The sequence below is a fragment of the Schistocerca gregaria genome, chromosome 8 (assembly GCF_023897955.1).
Source record: "Schistocerca gregaria isolate iqSchGreg1 chromosome 8, iqSchGreg1.2, whole genome shotgun sequence".
NCBI lineage: Eukaryota > Metazoa > Arthropoda > Insecta > Orthoptera > Acrididae > Schistocerca > Schistocerca gregaria.
This window is the reverse complement of record NC_064927.1, coordinates 249,024,333-249,041,353: the sequence shown is the minus strand read 5'-3', so window position 1 is coordinate 249,041,353 and position 17,021 is coordinate 249,024,333. Positions and strand designations below refer to the sequence as shown.

The window sequence follows — 17,021 nt, the reverse complement described above, 5'->3', positions numbered from 1 at the left end:
GGCTCAGGCACCAGACCCATACAGAAAATTCATGTCCGTGATTGAGTTCATGCCACATGATGACTGCTTCAATACCAGTAAACACCCTCCACTACCACAACCACCAATTAGTGCATGCTGTTCCTTGCTATTATGAATGATGTATCATACCAGGCTCCTAATGTTTTATCTATCTCGGATAGAGTTCATTTACTTAGGCAAAAAGCTCAGGTTTGACTAGTATGGGAATATAATCTATTAAAAATTGCATAAGCCAATCTCAAAGCAGGAGGTTATTAATTCATTTTTAATTTTATTAACAAGTCTATGATTTTTAATTACATCCCATAACAAAATGAAAACTTATTTAATTGCCTAACAAGCATAAACAATGCGATTAAAATATGTTGTATATTATATCATGTTTTTTGCAGCCAACATGCTTTAATTAAATTTTTATTTAACTTTCGCTGCAGCATTTAACTGTACATTTCAGATATCACGAAATTAAAAATGGTTCCAACACAGATATGTGATTAATTGTTTAATTAAAAGAGGATCATGTCTAAAAGAATACTAGAAACATGATATCTAGATACTGTATCTACTCCAAATTACTATGTAATGTTAGCCTCTCCAAATCTGAAAACAAAATGCTCCAAGTACCACTTTGCAAAAAAAACTTGCAGTCCCTGAACAGCCACTCATTCATCACGCTTTGCACATTCATTACAAACGAGAACGTTCAGTGATGTGGAACAAATCAAGTAACACATTAACAAGCAGTACCGTTGGCTATTTCTGTGAAATATACTAACACTCAATTACAGCTAGTTCTAAACTACACATAATGATAACTATAGGAACTGCTAATGTATTTCTGCCCTGTGATTTGTGAAAAGTGCAACACTGATAAGGAATTACCCAAATAGCGCCACACTTGGTGGAAGTGGCGACGAGCGCGCAGGCAATACGTGATATGTTTTGCATCGAGATGGGGTACACATAGACCGAGCAGAGCCCTTTCGTGTCGGTCCGACAGACTTGGTGTTGCTCCTAGTGTAGTCGGTGCAGAGCTGTCACATAATGTGAGTGCCAGTATGCCTCATCGACATCAAAGGGAGCCATATCGGCATGTGAACGAGTTCGAACGGGGCAAAATGATCGGTCTCCAGGAAACGGGGTTGTCATACTGTGACATTTCGGTTCGCTCAGGGCATGCAGCTATGGCAGTGATGCGTGTATGGAAGCAGTGGATAGAGGAAGGTTGTATGCAGCAACTAGCGGGAACTGGACCATGGAACAAGATCACACCACAGGATGACCGTCATCTTGTCCAATTGGCCATTACAGACCATACAGCTTAATCCAAGTGTGAACTTATCTGCATTGGCGGTTCATTTCAGCCTGCTACAGTTTGCATGCAACATGTTGGCTTCTATTGTCCAAAAACCACTAGCTCCTCTGACTGCAATTGGCACATGAACACTGCAGTCACAGGGGTGCTGAGTGGCAACATGTAATCTTTTCGGATGAGTCCCACTTCAACGTGCCCTACAGTGATGGCCGATTTCGTGTCCGGCGGTACTGTGGTGAGCGCAACCTGGAGAGCTGCATGGTGGAGCGGCATAGTGGACAAACACCAGGTGTGACGGTTTGGGATGCCATTGGTTACAACAACAGATCCCACCTCATACGTACATAGTGGACAAACACCAGGTGTGATGGTTTGGGATGCCATTGGTTACAACAACAGATCCCACCTCATACGTATTGCGAGCAATTTGAACAGCAGCCGGTACCTAATGGAGGTTGTGGAGCCTGAGGTACTCCCCCTGCTTCAGGTATTTCCACAGGCCACATTTCAGTACGACAGTGCCCGGCCACATATTGCGAGGAATATACAGGCCTTCTTCGAAGAGTGACAGGTGCATTGCCTCCCTGGCCTGCCTGTTCACAACACACGTCACTCACTGAACGTGTATGGGATAAGGTTGGTCAGTACCTGGAGTGTCACGGTCCTCCAGTAACTGGTGTCACAGATTTGTGGGCTGCATACAAACTGTGTGAATGGAAACCCCTCAGAACCTTATTGATTCAATGCCATGGCGTATAGTAGCTCTAATTCCAGCGCATGGTGGCCACACGACATACTGAATAGTACGGCTCAAAGAATATGTACAGATTTGAAAAGGTAATCATTTTTTACTTGTCATATATCTAACCTGGATTGGATTCAAGCATTTCTTTCTTGGTGTTGCAATTTCCACAAATGGTAGTGTAGATGAGTCTTTTTTAGGTTAGTAGAAAAATATCTACTAAAGTCACTGCTTTTCCTCTTATGCTACTCAGTTGCTGTATTTTATCTATTACATACTTCAAGATTATGTAGGTTAACTGACAATGTTACAATGGAAAATACAGGATGGACTGTAAAAAAATTTAAAAGGACAGTTGCTACTCACCATATATTGGAGATGCTGAGTCACAGAAAGGCACGCCAAAAAGACTGTCACACAATTAGCTTTCAGCCAAGAAGGCCTTTGTCAAAATTAGACAACATATACAGAAGCACACGCTCATGCAAATGCAACTCACATACACATGATCAATCTCTGGCTGTAGAGAAAGAGAGAGAGAGAGAGAGTAAGTATTGTCTAAGTTTGACAAAGGCCTTGTCGGCTGAAAGCTATTTGTATGACAGTCTTTTTGTTGTGTCTTACTGCGACTCAGCATTTCCTCCACATGGTGTCTAGCAGCTATCCTTTTCATATACTGTGACAATGTTACAAACTGCCTACATGCTGGAAAAGTTAAAACCTGTTTAATATAAGCCATGGTGAGTGGAATGCAGGAGTAGGTATAATAATGAATAAAAAACAGGAGTGCGGGTAAGCTACTACAAACAGCATAGTGAAAGCATTATTGCGGCCAAGATAGATACGAGGCCCACACCTACCACAGTAGTACAAGTTTATATGCCAACTAGTTCTGCAGACGACGAAGAGATTGATGAAATGTGTGATGAGATAAAAGAAATTATTCAGACAGTGAAGGGAGACAAAAATTTAATAGTAACGGGTTACTGGAATTCGATAGTAGGAAAAGGGAGAGAAGGAAATGTAGTAGGTGATTATGAAATAGGGGTAAGAAATGAAAGAGGAAGCTGCCTGGTAGAATTTTGCACAGAGCATAACTTTATATGACCTAACACTTGGTTCAAGATTCATAAAAGAAGGTTGTATATATGGAAGAGGTCTGGAGGTACTCATAGGTTTCAGATAGATTATATAATGGTAAGACAGGGATTTAGGAACCAGGTTTGAAATTTTAAGACATTTTCAGGGGCAGATGTGGACTCTAACCACAATCTACTGGTTATTAACTGTAGATTAAAACAGAAGAAACTGCAAAAAGGTGGGAATTTCAGGAGATTGGATCTGGATAAACTGACAGAACCAGAGGTTGTAGAGAGTTTCAGGGAGAACATCAGGGAGCGATTGACAGGAATGGGGGAAAGAAATACAGTCGAAGAAGAATGGGTAGCTTTGAGTAATGAAATAGTGAGGGCAGCAGAGGATCAAGTAGGTAAAAAGACGAGGGCTACTAGAAATCTTTGGGTAACAGAAGAAATACTGAATTTAATTGATGAAAGAAGAAAATACATAGATGCAGTAAATGAATCAGGCAAAAAGAAATACCAACGTCTCAAAAATGAGATCGACAGGAAGTGCAAAATGTAGACGCATGGATAGCTAGAGGACAAATGTAAGGATGTAGAGGCTTATCTCACTAGGGGTAAGACAGATACTGCCTACAGGAAAATTAGAGAGACTTTTGGAGAAAAGAGAACAACTTGTATAAATATCAAGAGCTCAGATGGAAACCCATTTCTAAGCAGAGATGAGAAAGCAGAAAGGTGAAGGAAATGAAAGAAAAATTCGGAGGAGGTATTAAAATCCATGGAGAAGAAATAAAAACTTTGTGGTTCACAAATGACATTGTAATTCTGTCAGAGACAGCCAAGGACCTGTAAGGGCAGCTGAACGGAGTGGACAGAGTTTTGAAAGGAGGATATAAGATGAACATCAACAAAAGCAAATCATGGACAATGGAATGTAGTCCAATTAAATCGGTTGATGCTGAGGGTATTAGATTAGGAAATGAGACGCTTAAAGTAGTAAATGAGTTTTGCTATTTGGGGAGCAAAATAACTGATGATGGTCGAAGTAGAGAGGATATAAAATGTAGACTGGCAATGGCAAGGAAAGCGTTTCTGAAGATGGGAAATTTGTTAACATTGAGTATAGATTTAAGTGTCAGGACGTCATTTCTGAAAGTATTTGTATGGAGTGTAGCCATGTATGGAAGAGAAACATGGACAATAAATAGTTTTGACAGGAAGAGACTAGAAGCTTTCGAAATGTGGTGCAACAGAAGAATGCTGAAGATTAGATGGGTAGACCACATAGCTAATGAGGAGATTGACTGTTGTTGATTTTTTTTTCATCCAATTTTGATATTTATATTTGTGCATTGCTTACATGTTTTTAGGCCAGGGATGTGTGCGTGACATCACATGCCCTCAGTTTCTGCAAGAGAAGTGCATGGTTGACAAGGTGAAAATTCTTCGTGAGATCTAAAAACGAGCCTATAGTGTGCTTTCCTTCACCTAGAGAGTTACAGACGTTATGCAAAAAATCAGTAACAGCTATTGTGGTGTTTTGAGCTTTTCAAAATCCATGCTGGCTTTCTGTGAGAAGATTGTTTTTATTGAAAACAGCACTAAGCTTTGCCTGTATAATTGGTTAAAAGTCTTACTAAATGTAGGAATCAGTGATACTGGCTAGTACCGTAGTTTGATGTTTCCTCCATTGATCCTTTTTTATGTATGGTCTGATTATACCCCTTTTCAGTGCATAAGGAAACATATCTTCTTTGATACTACAATTTGCTGAGATATGTAATTGGTTTAACCACAATATTTCTTCATTTTTAATTACTAGGCTGGAAAGGCCATCCCAATCACTTGAGGTTTTTTTTTTGCTATAGAATTATTTATCTTAACTCTTGTCCTTTTACTTTCTCAAATTCAAAACTCTTTATGTCTTGAACAGCAGTGTATTGAGATGTCGAGCAGGTTGGCGTCTGGAATTACGGTTCCAGTTGGGGAGATAAAATGTTTCTTAAGAGTGTCACAAACAGTTTTTTAGTCTTGTATCAGTTGACCTTCATGTTTTACATTTATTGCTCCCCTTCTGTGTTCATATACATTTTACAGTATTTCTTAATGAAGTTCCAGGAGGCATGGCTTACATTTGCTGTCTGTGCTACTGATTCACTATAGACTTGTTTCCTAAGATTTAGGAGTTCTGATTTGAAACTCTGCTTGACACTGGTATGTTTTTCTTTCAAGATGTGCAGTCCAGGTGTTTGTACAGTACAACGAGGTCATCAATACTCTGTGTAAGCTAGCTGGTAGTTTTAATTTAACTCTTTTTTTCTCTCTCTACTGACTGAGAACTGTTTTTGTTTGAATTGGACAACAGGAGTTAAAAGGCCTCAAAAGAATTCATCCCAACTGGTAGACAACATCCCAGTTCTCTCTAGCTGGTGTGGTTTTTTTATGTTTGTAGTGGTTAGGCTTTATCATATTTGCTAGTTGTTGCATACACTATCTACTAGAGGTTAGATCTTTTATTCTGGTGTCTGAAGTTATCACAGTTACAAGAGTACATGAATTCAATAAATATTTTCTCTTATTGATACGGTTGAAGAAATGATCCAACTCCACATATGGTGTGCGGCAGATGCCTATCACTTTGTTTTATTGTGCTGTTCGTGATGCATTCATAACGTATCACAGTGCCAGTTAATTCAAGTGACCATACTCTGGAGTACTATGCAAGAATTAACAGTTGTTTTTTTCCCCTTAATATGTGGATTAACACAGAGAACTACCCGCACCATTTTTTATGCTGCCTACAGTATCTACTTGCTAAGATATGGTGATCTATCTTGTTTCATTCTGCTTCAGGTCACATTCAGTTTTTGCCAGAACATTTGGATTACATTCATCTATGAAGGCCTATAGCAAGCACAATTTGTTCTTCTTTCAGTACACATATTAGCTGCTCTGCTTTAGGCACTGGGGGCTCATTTTGTATACACGAGAGATGTTTCACCAGGCTTGGACTGTTTTTCTTTCACGTGACTCAACCATAAGAATGATTTGGCTCCATTCTATTGCATATACGATGAACTACTGCTTTTGCTATGTGTGGTGATAATGTTTTAGCTGCTGGTTCTGATGACACTGTTGTTGTTGATAATACAACTGATGTCACTGTTCCTGTATCTTGGACACTTCACTGCACTTTGTGTGAATATGGTTTGCACTTCGCGTGAAACTTCTACAGTTTGTAAAGTTGTGCTTCATTTAGTTCTGCTCTTTATGGTTTAAACCATTTTGTATGTGTGTCTGTCAGATGACTTGATTGTTTGCTTTTGTCCTTTTCAGTTTAAACCTCCTGGTAATTGGCAACCTTGTATGCAACTCGCCTAAAACATTTCGTAATATTGCTCCCCCCCCCCCCCCCCCCCAGGTAACCTATTTCCCACATTGTTCCTCAAACTATAATTATATGAGGGTCATTCCAAAAGCAGTGCCTTCTATTTTTGTTCACGGAAACTACATGAGATATGTAAATCACAACAGCACAGCTAAATAGTGCAATATTTCAGCTACAGACTGTCATTTTTCCACATAGTCACCATCAGTCGTTATGCACTTGTGCCAACGATGGGCCAGGGCCTGCATGCCGCGCTTGTAAAAATCAGAACAAGCTGAGGCTAACCATTGCCTTACAGTTTTGACAGCAGCATCCGAGACTTGAATATGTTCGCCACATAGTCCATCTTTGAGGCTCAAATGGATGGCAGTGTGAAGGCACTAAATTTTCCAATGAATTGTGTGGTCACAAAAACGGAGTGGGGCTCAACATTATCATGTTGCACGTGAAAGCTGGTCTTCTTCTTCTCTGGGCTTCCCCTAGAAATTCATCTTTCAGGTTAGTCAAGTGTCGTCTTGTAGCATGCTGAACTGACAGTTTCTTCAGGCTCCAGGACATCCAAAAGAACCACACCTGGCTATCACAGAAGACTGTGCGCATCACTTTGCCTGCAGACAGCTGTCTCTTGAACTTTTTCTTTGATGGAAAATTCACACGTCGCCATTCCATGAACCACCTTTTGGATTCTGGCACGTAGTGGTGACACCATGTCTCATCTCCAATGACAATGATATTCCGAAAACAGTCACCTTCAACTTCATATTGGTCTAGCAGGTCCCGACAAATTTCCATTAAATGAGTTTTTGTTCTCCTGTAAGCATCTGCGGGACCCATCTCGCACAGACTTTGCGATAATTCCAACATTGTTTCCTAACATTCAGCTTTGCACACAATTCTCTGGTCATTATCCGCTGATCAAGTTGATTAAGACACTCTTCATTGCAAGGGATGGCAGCTGTGCACAATCGATCAGGCCGTGGCTTGTCACGCATACCCTTTTCATCACCATGAAAATGCTGTACCCACCACCTTACATTGCTCTGCCTATTGTATCTCCATACACCTTTAGCAAGCACTGGTGGATTTCAATCAGTGCAATTTCTTCAGCCGTGAGGAATTAAATCACACTTTACTGTTTTGTAAGTGCTTCCAATCAGACTCCATTTTGGAACACTCCTCTACTGCATAACAAAAGAACCACCTGCAAATGAAAGAAGGGAAGAAGGGTTCAAGCATTAACACAACACCAACATCTGGCACAGACATCCAAAGTCACCTCAAAAAAAGGAGGCATTACTTTTGGAACGACCCTTGTATATTTTATAGGCTAGTAACTGCTTTGCTGACACATTTAATTGAACACACACACACACACACACACACACACACACACACACACACACACACACACACACAGAGAGAGAGAGAGAGAGAGAGAGAGAGAGAGAGAGAGAGAGGGAGAGTGTTAAGAGATGGACAGAAACAGGAGGGAAGAGGAGATAGTCAGGATAAGGGGAGGATGGTGAAGGCACTGAGAGATGGGAGGAGATTGCCATAGAGAGGGCAAAGAGAAAATCCGAACAATTTGCCTGTGAAATGCTTACAAGGATAAAAGGTTAGTGTGTGTGTGTGTGTGTGTTTCCAGGTTCTACTCCTAAACTCCTGGATCAATTTCATTCAAATTTGGCACACAAACAGCACACTTTGCAAGTATCAGTACTGTGTGTGTGTGTGGGGGGGGGGGGGGGGGGGGTGTTAACACTTCCTAACTCCCACAAGAAGGAGTTCAGCAAAGCCCTTGAGATGAAGGTTGCCCCATGCAACAGGAGTGTCGTTCTGGAATACCACTGGCCTGCTTTGCAGCAGCTACACATGTGGATAGGCAACATTGGGAGAAGGTAGAGATGGGGTAGACAGAGGTGGGGTGGGTGGGTAGAGAAAAGGGGGCAGGAGCTGATGAACAGAGAGAGAGGGGGAGGGGAAGGACAAAGGGAGAGAGAGGTGGATATGTGCAGAGGAGGATATGCGCAGATGGAGGAGGAAGGAAGATATGGTCAGAGAGAGTGGGAGAGAAGAGACGGAGCCAGTTAGAGAATGACATGATGAAACAGACAGAAGGGGAGGAGGGGATTGATGGATAGAGGTGGAAAGAAGACATGGACAGAAACACAGGGGGAGGAAGAATTGGACAGAGAGAGAGAGACAGGGAGGAGGAGATGTGTCTAATACATGTGTTGAACATGTAAGCAGGTATAGCCATGGGAAAAGTCTATTATATATAACCTCTAAGACACAAATAAAATGATGTACCATGAAAGCATTATCTAAATGGGATGGAACCATTACATGTGCTGTGCATGGACAGACAAACAAATGACTACAATTTCTGTAAGACTGGATGATTTAAGCAAGAGAAAGAGCTTCAGAAACTGAGCAAGTCAGTAACGTGTTGCTCCACATCTGGTCCTTATGCAGGCAGTTATTCAGCTTGGCAATGATTGATAGATTTGTGGATGTCCTGAAGAATATCATTTCAAATTATGTCCAATTGATATATTAGAGTGTCAAAATCCGACTGATTGGAGGGCCCTGCCCATAATGTCCTCATCATTCTCAATTGGAGACAGATCTGGCAACCTAGATGGACAAAGCAGGGTTTGATAAGCCAACGATAAGCCGTACAAGAAACTCTCATTGTGTGCGAGTGGGCATTATTTTGCTGAAATTTATGCACAGGATGGCTTGCCACAAAGGGCAACAAAATGTGGCATAGAATACCATCGACTTACTGCTGCACTGTAATGGTGCCACGAATGACAACCAAAGAGGTTCTGGTACAAAAAGAAATGGCATCCCAGAACATCACTCCTCATTGTCGGGCCATATGGCAGACCATCGTCAGATTTTTATCCCACCACTGTTCCGAGCATCTCTAGATACATCTTCGGCCTAGAATCTTATTGGCTAGAGTAGAATTGTGTTCAGTAATGAGACCCACTTCGAACTGAGTCCTGATGACCAGTGAAGACTTGTCTGAAGATGCCCTGTCTGTCACCCACCACCCAGCCCGAGAGCCATTTCTTTTTATACTAGGACCCCTTTCACTATCAACACCATTCTATGCCATGTCCTGTTGCCCTTCATGGCAATTCATCCTGGGCTTACATTTCAGCAAGAAAATGCCTACCCATACACGTAGTTTCAGCTACTCGTCTTTATGTTTGCTAAACCAAATAAGGGACAGAGCTGGACCAAACATTACTCACTTCTTCAGTTTGTGAAGCTCTTGCTCTTGAATAAATCATCCAATCGTTAGCTGTCTGCTCATGTACATCACATCTACCAGTTTCCGTCCAATTCAGATAATTCCTTTGTGGTGCTCTTCACAACAGGCATGCTGTGTGGGCAGTACCGGCATGCCTTGCAGGGCTATACATATGAATGGGGATAGCTGAACAGAGGTGGGGGAAGAAGTAAATAGTGAGAGGGAGGCAGCATAGGGTGGACAGAGAAAGAGGGGAAGAGGAGATAAGACAGAGATAGGGGGTGATGATATGGGCAGAGAGAGTGAAGGAGAAAACAAATACAGAGAGAAAAGAGGAGGTGTGTTGGGTGGGAATTATCAGTATGACTTGCAGGAGCTACAACTGCCGATGAGCACAGAGAGGGGGGTGAGGATGAGATGGATAGTATGACGGGAGAGTGTGAGGTGGACAGAGAAAGGAGGGGGGAGGAGATGGACAGACAAAGGTGGGATGATGGAAAGGGCAGAGACACAGTGGAAAGAAGAGCTGGACATGGAGAGGGGTGGGGTGGAGGAGGTATGTGCAGTTGATATATTGAACACGTATTGGAGCAATGCTAGGGGGAGACCTAGTTACTTATATAATTAAAACTGACCTTTTCTTCCCAGTAGTCCCAGGTGATTCCACCTGGATGAGAGCTGATAACATTTCTAATTCTGTCTATGGTGCCTAAACTTTTGCCAGTGTAAATAGCAACTCTTTTAAGGGACTGAATGATATGGTGTTCGAGCTTTTTGCACTTCCTTTCCACCTGACATCACTCCAGCACATTGTGTATAATTTTACGAGTACCACTTTGTATTACAAACCTCTCTTTCCTTTTAGGGTTTGCGGGTGTCATACTATAACCTTCTGACAGACCTAAAGTGCATGTACACTCATTTCAAAATAAGGGAAAAGAAGAAGCAACATACAACATAAAGCAAAACAAAGACGTACAGAAGGCATTTGGTTGTTGGCAGTACCGTAAAAGCAGTGGTACAAGCCTGACCTCTTCTGGTACCTCAAGCAACCATAGATCAAAACACTCCCCATCTAAAATTGATACGGCAGTGGTTGAATAATACAACAGTTTTTCGTAAAAAGTTAAGAGTTATGGCATTTCAGTTTGCTGTAACTTTTAGTATGTTGTATAGATGAACTCTTCTGAACATCTGTTACAATACTGTCTAATAGACATTAGTTTATAAAAAATTACGTTTTAATAGAGAAATTTTCAACTAATGAAAATGTGAACAACTCTAAAGACTTACCATCCCAAACAATATCTTCACTTTGATAAACCTCATGATTAATAAAACTGATATGTAGTTATCAAGAGCTTTCCATTCCTTTCAACTTAATTTTTTACCATGTCATCTGAAAAGGTTCTCACATTTGGATAGCCACAAGCAGAACACATTTTTATCTAATATGGAATGTACTGGAAAGTGAAAGATACTCATCTTTCTTCCATCATGTACTGCATCATTTACAAAATAGATGCAGTTGCAGGCTCATACTAGGGCTGGTAGACAGGAGGTGGAGAAACAAAGATTGTGCCACTGACGTGTGGTTCTTTGTAAAATAGTACATGGTGTATACGGACACAGTTCTGCTACATGGTACCCACCTTTTTTCCCAGGATTATAATTTTAGCATCAAAACTAATAGGACCAAAGCATAAGACTCACAGTAGAAATTCTCAAAAGTGATTTATTCAAAAATGTATATGTACATAAGCATCAAACATGAACAACAAATATGAAAAAAATACGGAGTACACACTCTTATAATAATCTCTCCTATACACAGAACATGGTTTTAAATGAACACTTTGTATGTGATGAATGGCAAAACAAACTAACATTCCTGAAAATTATTCTCATGCGTGCATATTTTATAATCTGTTCTTTTTTAACATGTTCACAGCCAAATAATTTGAACCTTCTCATTCACTCTAACTGTACAAAACAAGGCAGCGTTTAGTTTCCTCTAGCTGCCCATGACTAGATATTTCTTGCAGTTTTCATTATTGAGATCTAACACTTTTTATTGAGAAATTGACAGTTAAACAGGTTTATAATGTGAAAAAAATCTATGAATGTGTGTCAATATAGTACTTTCTGTTACAAAAGTTGATACCCAATTTTAATAAAATATGAATACTTCAGAGACAGGTTGTAAGCTGCATCTTGAGTCCAAGCTTTTATATTCAATATCAGAAATTATAAGATGGCTGACAACAAAATGAAACTACACAGACATCATCAGGCTTCCCAAAATTAATGTACAATGTGGCAAGGGGTGCATGTGCTACAAGACCACTTTCTTTATTATATGTGTGTGCTTCTATCAGCCTTATAATAACAAATATGTTCAATTAAGTACAAATATCATTTATGGTCTCAGCACAATTCCTCGGTGATAATTTTCATTGTGACTAGAGTTTGCATTTAAGTCTTTCTACAAATTCCTTCTCGTTCAAGTCACAAAATTATATTTACAAGCTCACACCATGGCAGACTGCTAATAATAGTAAAATGGTCTTATCATAGTTTAGTGTATTGGATTACAATTTATTAAACAGTAAGGTACAGTGGAAATTTAATAAAGACAACTTTCTGATAATGAAACTGTCCAATTCCATAGGCAATAGCAGTGTGATATGATAGAAGACTCCATTCCACTGCAGTAATACTTTTGAATACTTAATTTTTTACATTAAAATTTAGAGGAAAGAAATGTGGAAGCAAAAGTGCAGTTACAGAAAATTTCAAACAATGCTCTTCACCTACTATGAAATACCATGTTAATGGAAATACCAAATTGAACAATACACAACATCGGGGATATGCAAGCATTCACCTGTGAGTGAACTATACTCTCCACATAGGCACAGGCACACATGCAGCACCCACATCCACAGGTCCCTGGCGATGGGTTTTTACTTAAATCAGAAAAAGAACAGTAGCTCGAAAATTAATGAAATTCTCTGTGTTGCTGTATGTGTCTACCACTATGAATCAATGAGATGTCAAAGGGCGATTATTTGTCCTCATTTTTGTTTATTGCTTATATTCTGCACCTATGCGACAACTGAAGAAGTATGCATTTAACTAATGACACCAACATTTTAAGAATTTATTTCTGTGTAAGTGAGAACCAGTATTAATGTTGTCAGTTTTGTTTAGGCTCATGGACACATAATAATACCTGCATGTAAAACAGATAAATAATTTTAAGCTCTGACAAATAGGAGCTTGATCAATATTTTCAAAGCACACAATAAAAAGAAACATATGTAGCAATAACTTAAATTATGCACGTTTTTGGAATGGAGTTCCATCACATTTAGAACTGCATCTGATGCCTTGACACATCAGCTCAGGTAATTTCTATGTAAATATATCTCAAAACTGTCACCTTATTTCACTGTCATCTCACTCATCAAATAAGGTACATATATAAAGGCAGCATAAGCAGATCATCATGTTTCAAAATATTGTGAAAAATTGCTGTGAACTGTATCTATGATTTTGAATTCTTATGCTACAACTTACAGTGGTGTCATCCAGAATTTCATATACTGGCCCAGCTAACAATGAACTCTTGAAGATAGTTTTCTGGCAGTGTACAACTGCAACAACCACCTGCTATTACAACCATTAGCAGTTTGTCAACTACACTCCATTTTCTCTCCCTTTCATTCCAACTTCTTTGATGCTATGTTTACTTCCAAACTAATTCAAGAACGGGGAGTCCATATGGTCATTTTCTATGCTTTACAATATTAAATGTTACTGAAAAGTTTACTTCAGACACACTGTTAAACAGACATAAACAAGAAAAGCATGTAAACCTGTCCAAATTATAGTGCCTAATTCTGTGTAACTGCAGTGAATTTCTGTAGTGAGCTTCAAAGTGCACAAACATGTAGCCTGTGAGGCAGATGCGACAAGAATATTAATACTGAAATGACAGAGAAAGTTGCACACTTTGGCAAAATCCCACACATCTGTAGATGTGTAATATTACTGTAGACTGTGAGTTAATAAAAATTATGAAACTGATGTAAATGTCAATTATGGCTATGATAACTAAATTTCAGTAATTGGTTCTAATGGCTACAGTGCACTGATATTTGCTGTTATGCATTTATGAGAATGAAGCTCTTTATATGACAAAAATCCATCTCAAGATAAGTGCCACACACTAATTATTGCTTTGTCAGAAAAAAGTTAAAATGAACATACAAACTATCACCTATTTCTTTAGTTATCACATTAAAAAGAAAATAAATCACTTCTAATGAAACATACTATGTTTTAGGCCTTTTAAAATATACATAGGATGAAAAATTGAGATGACTAGAACTGTGACATGATTTTTATGTACAAGGGAACATATCTCTGTCACTATGAGTCTATTAAAAACACAGCATCATTGTCTTTGGTTTAAAATTCACAAGTGGGACAGGATACATTTGATAAATATTTCTTTTTACAATAATACATTAGATGAAATGATCACATGATGCAGAAACATCAATACCTTTACACATGGTGCTAAATAGTTGAGCAAAAGCTTCCAAATAAAATACACTGCCACAACAGCCTATAAAAATATATAACAAATTATTTAAACACTAAATTCACCAAAAAACACAAAAATAAGAGTAGTAGAAATTTACGGCTCAAACTCAACTGTACAGGATGAGTTGTACTTGTGCAAAAAAGGTTAAAAAATTATATGCTCTCCAGTGTTGTAATTCCTAACAGGTAAGCAGCAGTCTAGAGGCAATGCACATTTAGTAGCGGCCCAGATTCACATCCTCTCAAAGAGACAAGATAAAATATAGAGAAAATATAAATTTTCAACCACTAGGAGTCCCAAAAGCAGGACAATACAAAGTACAAATTCCTTTTCACTGCAGCAAATACAATACTTGAAAATGTAAGTTAATGTGAAGTCAATTTTGGAAGTTTCTCACTTTGAAGTGGGCCTTTCCCTCGAACATTTGTTTGGAGACATATTCGTTCCTTAACTTTTTTGTGAGTAAGAAAAACAATTATACTGGGACCTTTGCTGTAGGACAGAATATTTGCCAATAAAATAAATAAATGAAATATTGCACTAAAGCTCAGAAATGATCTTCTCTAATCCACACTGCCGACTATATTTTAGGCAAGATATTGATGACACTTAAACAAGGATAAAATTCCTTTCTCTTAGAATGTAGGATAAAATTCCTTTTGTTCTACGGTATGAGCAATATGCCAGCAATTTTTGGAAATTTACTACTTGTGGTCAGAGTCCAATAAGTTTCATTCATTGTGTCTAAATGCACCAATCTGCAGTAGTCACGCTGGCTGCATCCTGAGAAATAAAGAGAGTTGTTACCCTCAAAATGCTGTATTTGATCTCTTCTCTGTAGCCCATTCTGCACTGTGTGTGCATGTCTGTGCATTTTGCATATGAACTTGTACACACACATCAGTTTGAGATGCCAGCATTCTTTAGTTCTGCTTCTTTTCACCATTTGCCATCACAACTTCAGCTGCTTCCTTCCGCCTTAGTTGCCAATCAATTACGAGTCTCCCCGTCAACATGAAGAAGAACACCTGTAAGAATTACTTTTCTGAACTGACATATTTATTTGTACAAACTGATTCAATATCAGGGCACTGATGTGTCTGCAAATAATGCTGCAAAGTTATTTGGATGATGATCTTTGACCATGGGAATACCAAGAATTGATAGAAATGAATGACAGAAACTCATTTCAAGTGCAATGTTCCTTACATCACAAACACAAAAACTGAAACTAATAAAAGTGGTATAACTATTAAAATTACTCCAGGTCATTGTCTGGTTATAACAACTCTTTCTGCTCACAATCCTGCTAACATATTGTGGGGTAGTCTTCTGCTGTTCAACTAGTCTGAATACATCCACTGAGTTTCATGACACCCTATGAGGGACATTCAAAAAGTTCTCAGTGTAACACAAGAGGCATTCATGAGGGTATAATATCAAGATCTCTGCAATTCACAGCTCTTTAAATGGCATACTGCTTAAACTATATATGCACATAGATTATGCATGTCCCTATCTCTGTCACTGTAAAGTTTGAAACCAACATCAGCTTTCATAATGATGAGATTTAACTTTTGAACTGTAGCACTACAGAAGAAAGCAAAAGTTAGATAGTAGATAGACCAAATAAATAATGCGGTAGTATTACACCAAACTGCGGGAAAGAGAAATTTATGGCAAAACCTGCCTAAATGAAGGCATCAGTTGTCATTTTGGTAATGGAGGGAAGTATCTCTTCAATACACACACATCAAAAAAAGTTTTGCATCACTCCGGTTCCCTGAACTCCTGAAGATAGATGTTGACTGTGGACAATGTATCACAGACACAGTCCCTTTGACTGTTCAGAGATGTCACTAAACCCACCCAAAGATGTAAACAACCATGCTTGAGCATTCAACCACGAAGGAGGTATACGGCTCGTGTTGTCTGTTGTTCAACCATGCCCAGACGGTCAATACTACGGTTCGATTGCGTCCGCATAGTTACTTTGTGCCAGGAAGGGCTCTCAACAAGGGAAGTGTCCAGATGTCTCGGAGTGAACCAAAGCGATGTTGTTCAGGCATGAAGGATCGACACAAAGAAACACGAACTGACGATGACATGCCATGCCCAGGCTGCTCAAGGGCTACTACCACAGTGGATGACCGCTATCTATGAACTATGGCTCGGAGGAACCCTGACAGCAATGCCACGATGTTGAATAATGCTTTTTGTGCAGCCACAGGACATTGTGTTACGACTCAAACAGTGCACAAGAGGCTGCATGATGCACAACTCCCCTCCTGACGTCCATGGCGAGATCCATCTTTGCAACTATGACACTATACAGCCCGCTACAGATGGGTCCAACAACATGCCAAATGGACCACTCAGGAGAGGCATCACGTTCTCTTTACCGATGAGTGTCACAGATGCCTCCAATCAGACAATGTCGGCAAGGTGTTTGGAGGCAAACCGGTCAAGCTGAACGCCTTACACACACTGTCCAGCAAGTACAGCAAGGTGGAGGTTACCTGCTGTTTTGGGGTGGCATTACGTGGGGCCGACATATGCTGCAAGGTGGTCATGGAAGGCGCTGCAACGA

At 39.6% G+C, this 17,021-nt stretch overlaps 1 protein-coding gene across 1 annotated transcript in view; it reads right to left on the bottom strand.

The window, feature by feature from the left end:
- Positions 1-11,533: 11,533 nt before the first annotated feature.
- LOC126284125 (novel acetylcholine receptor chaperone) overlaps positions 11,534-17,021 on the bottom strand; it is a 36,847-nt gene continuing 31,359 nt past the window's right edge. Inside the window, exon 4 of the mRNA XM_049982832.1 lies at positions 11,534-15,459. Within this exon, the coding sequence (XP_049838789.1) occupies positions 15,355-15,459 (105 nt within the window). The 3' untranslated portion in view covers positions 11,534-15,354. The remainder of the gene's footprint in view (positions 15,460-17,021) is intronic.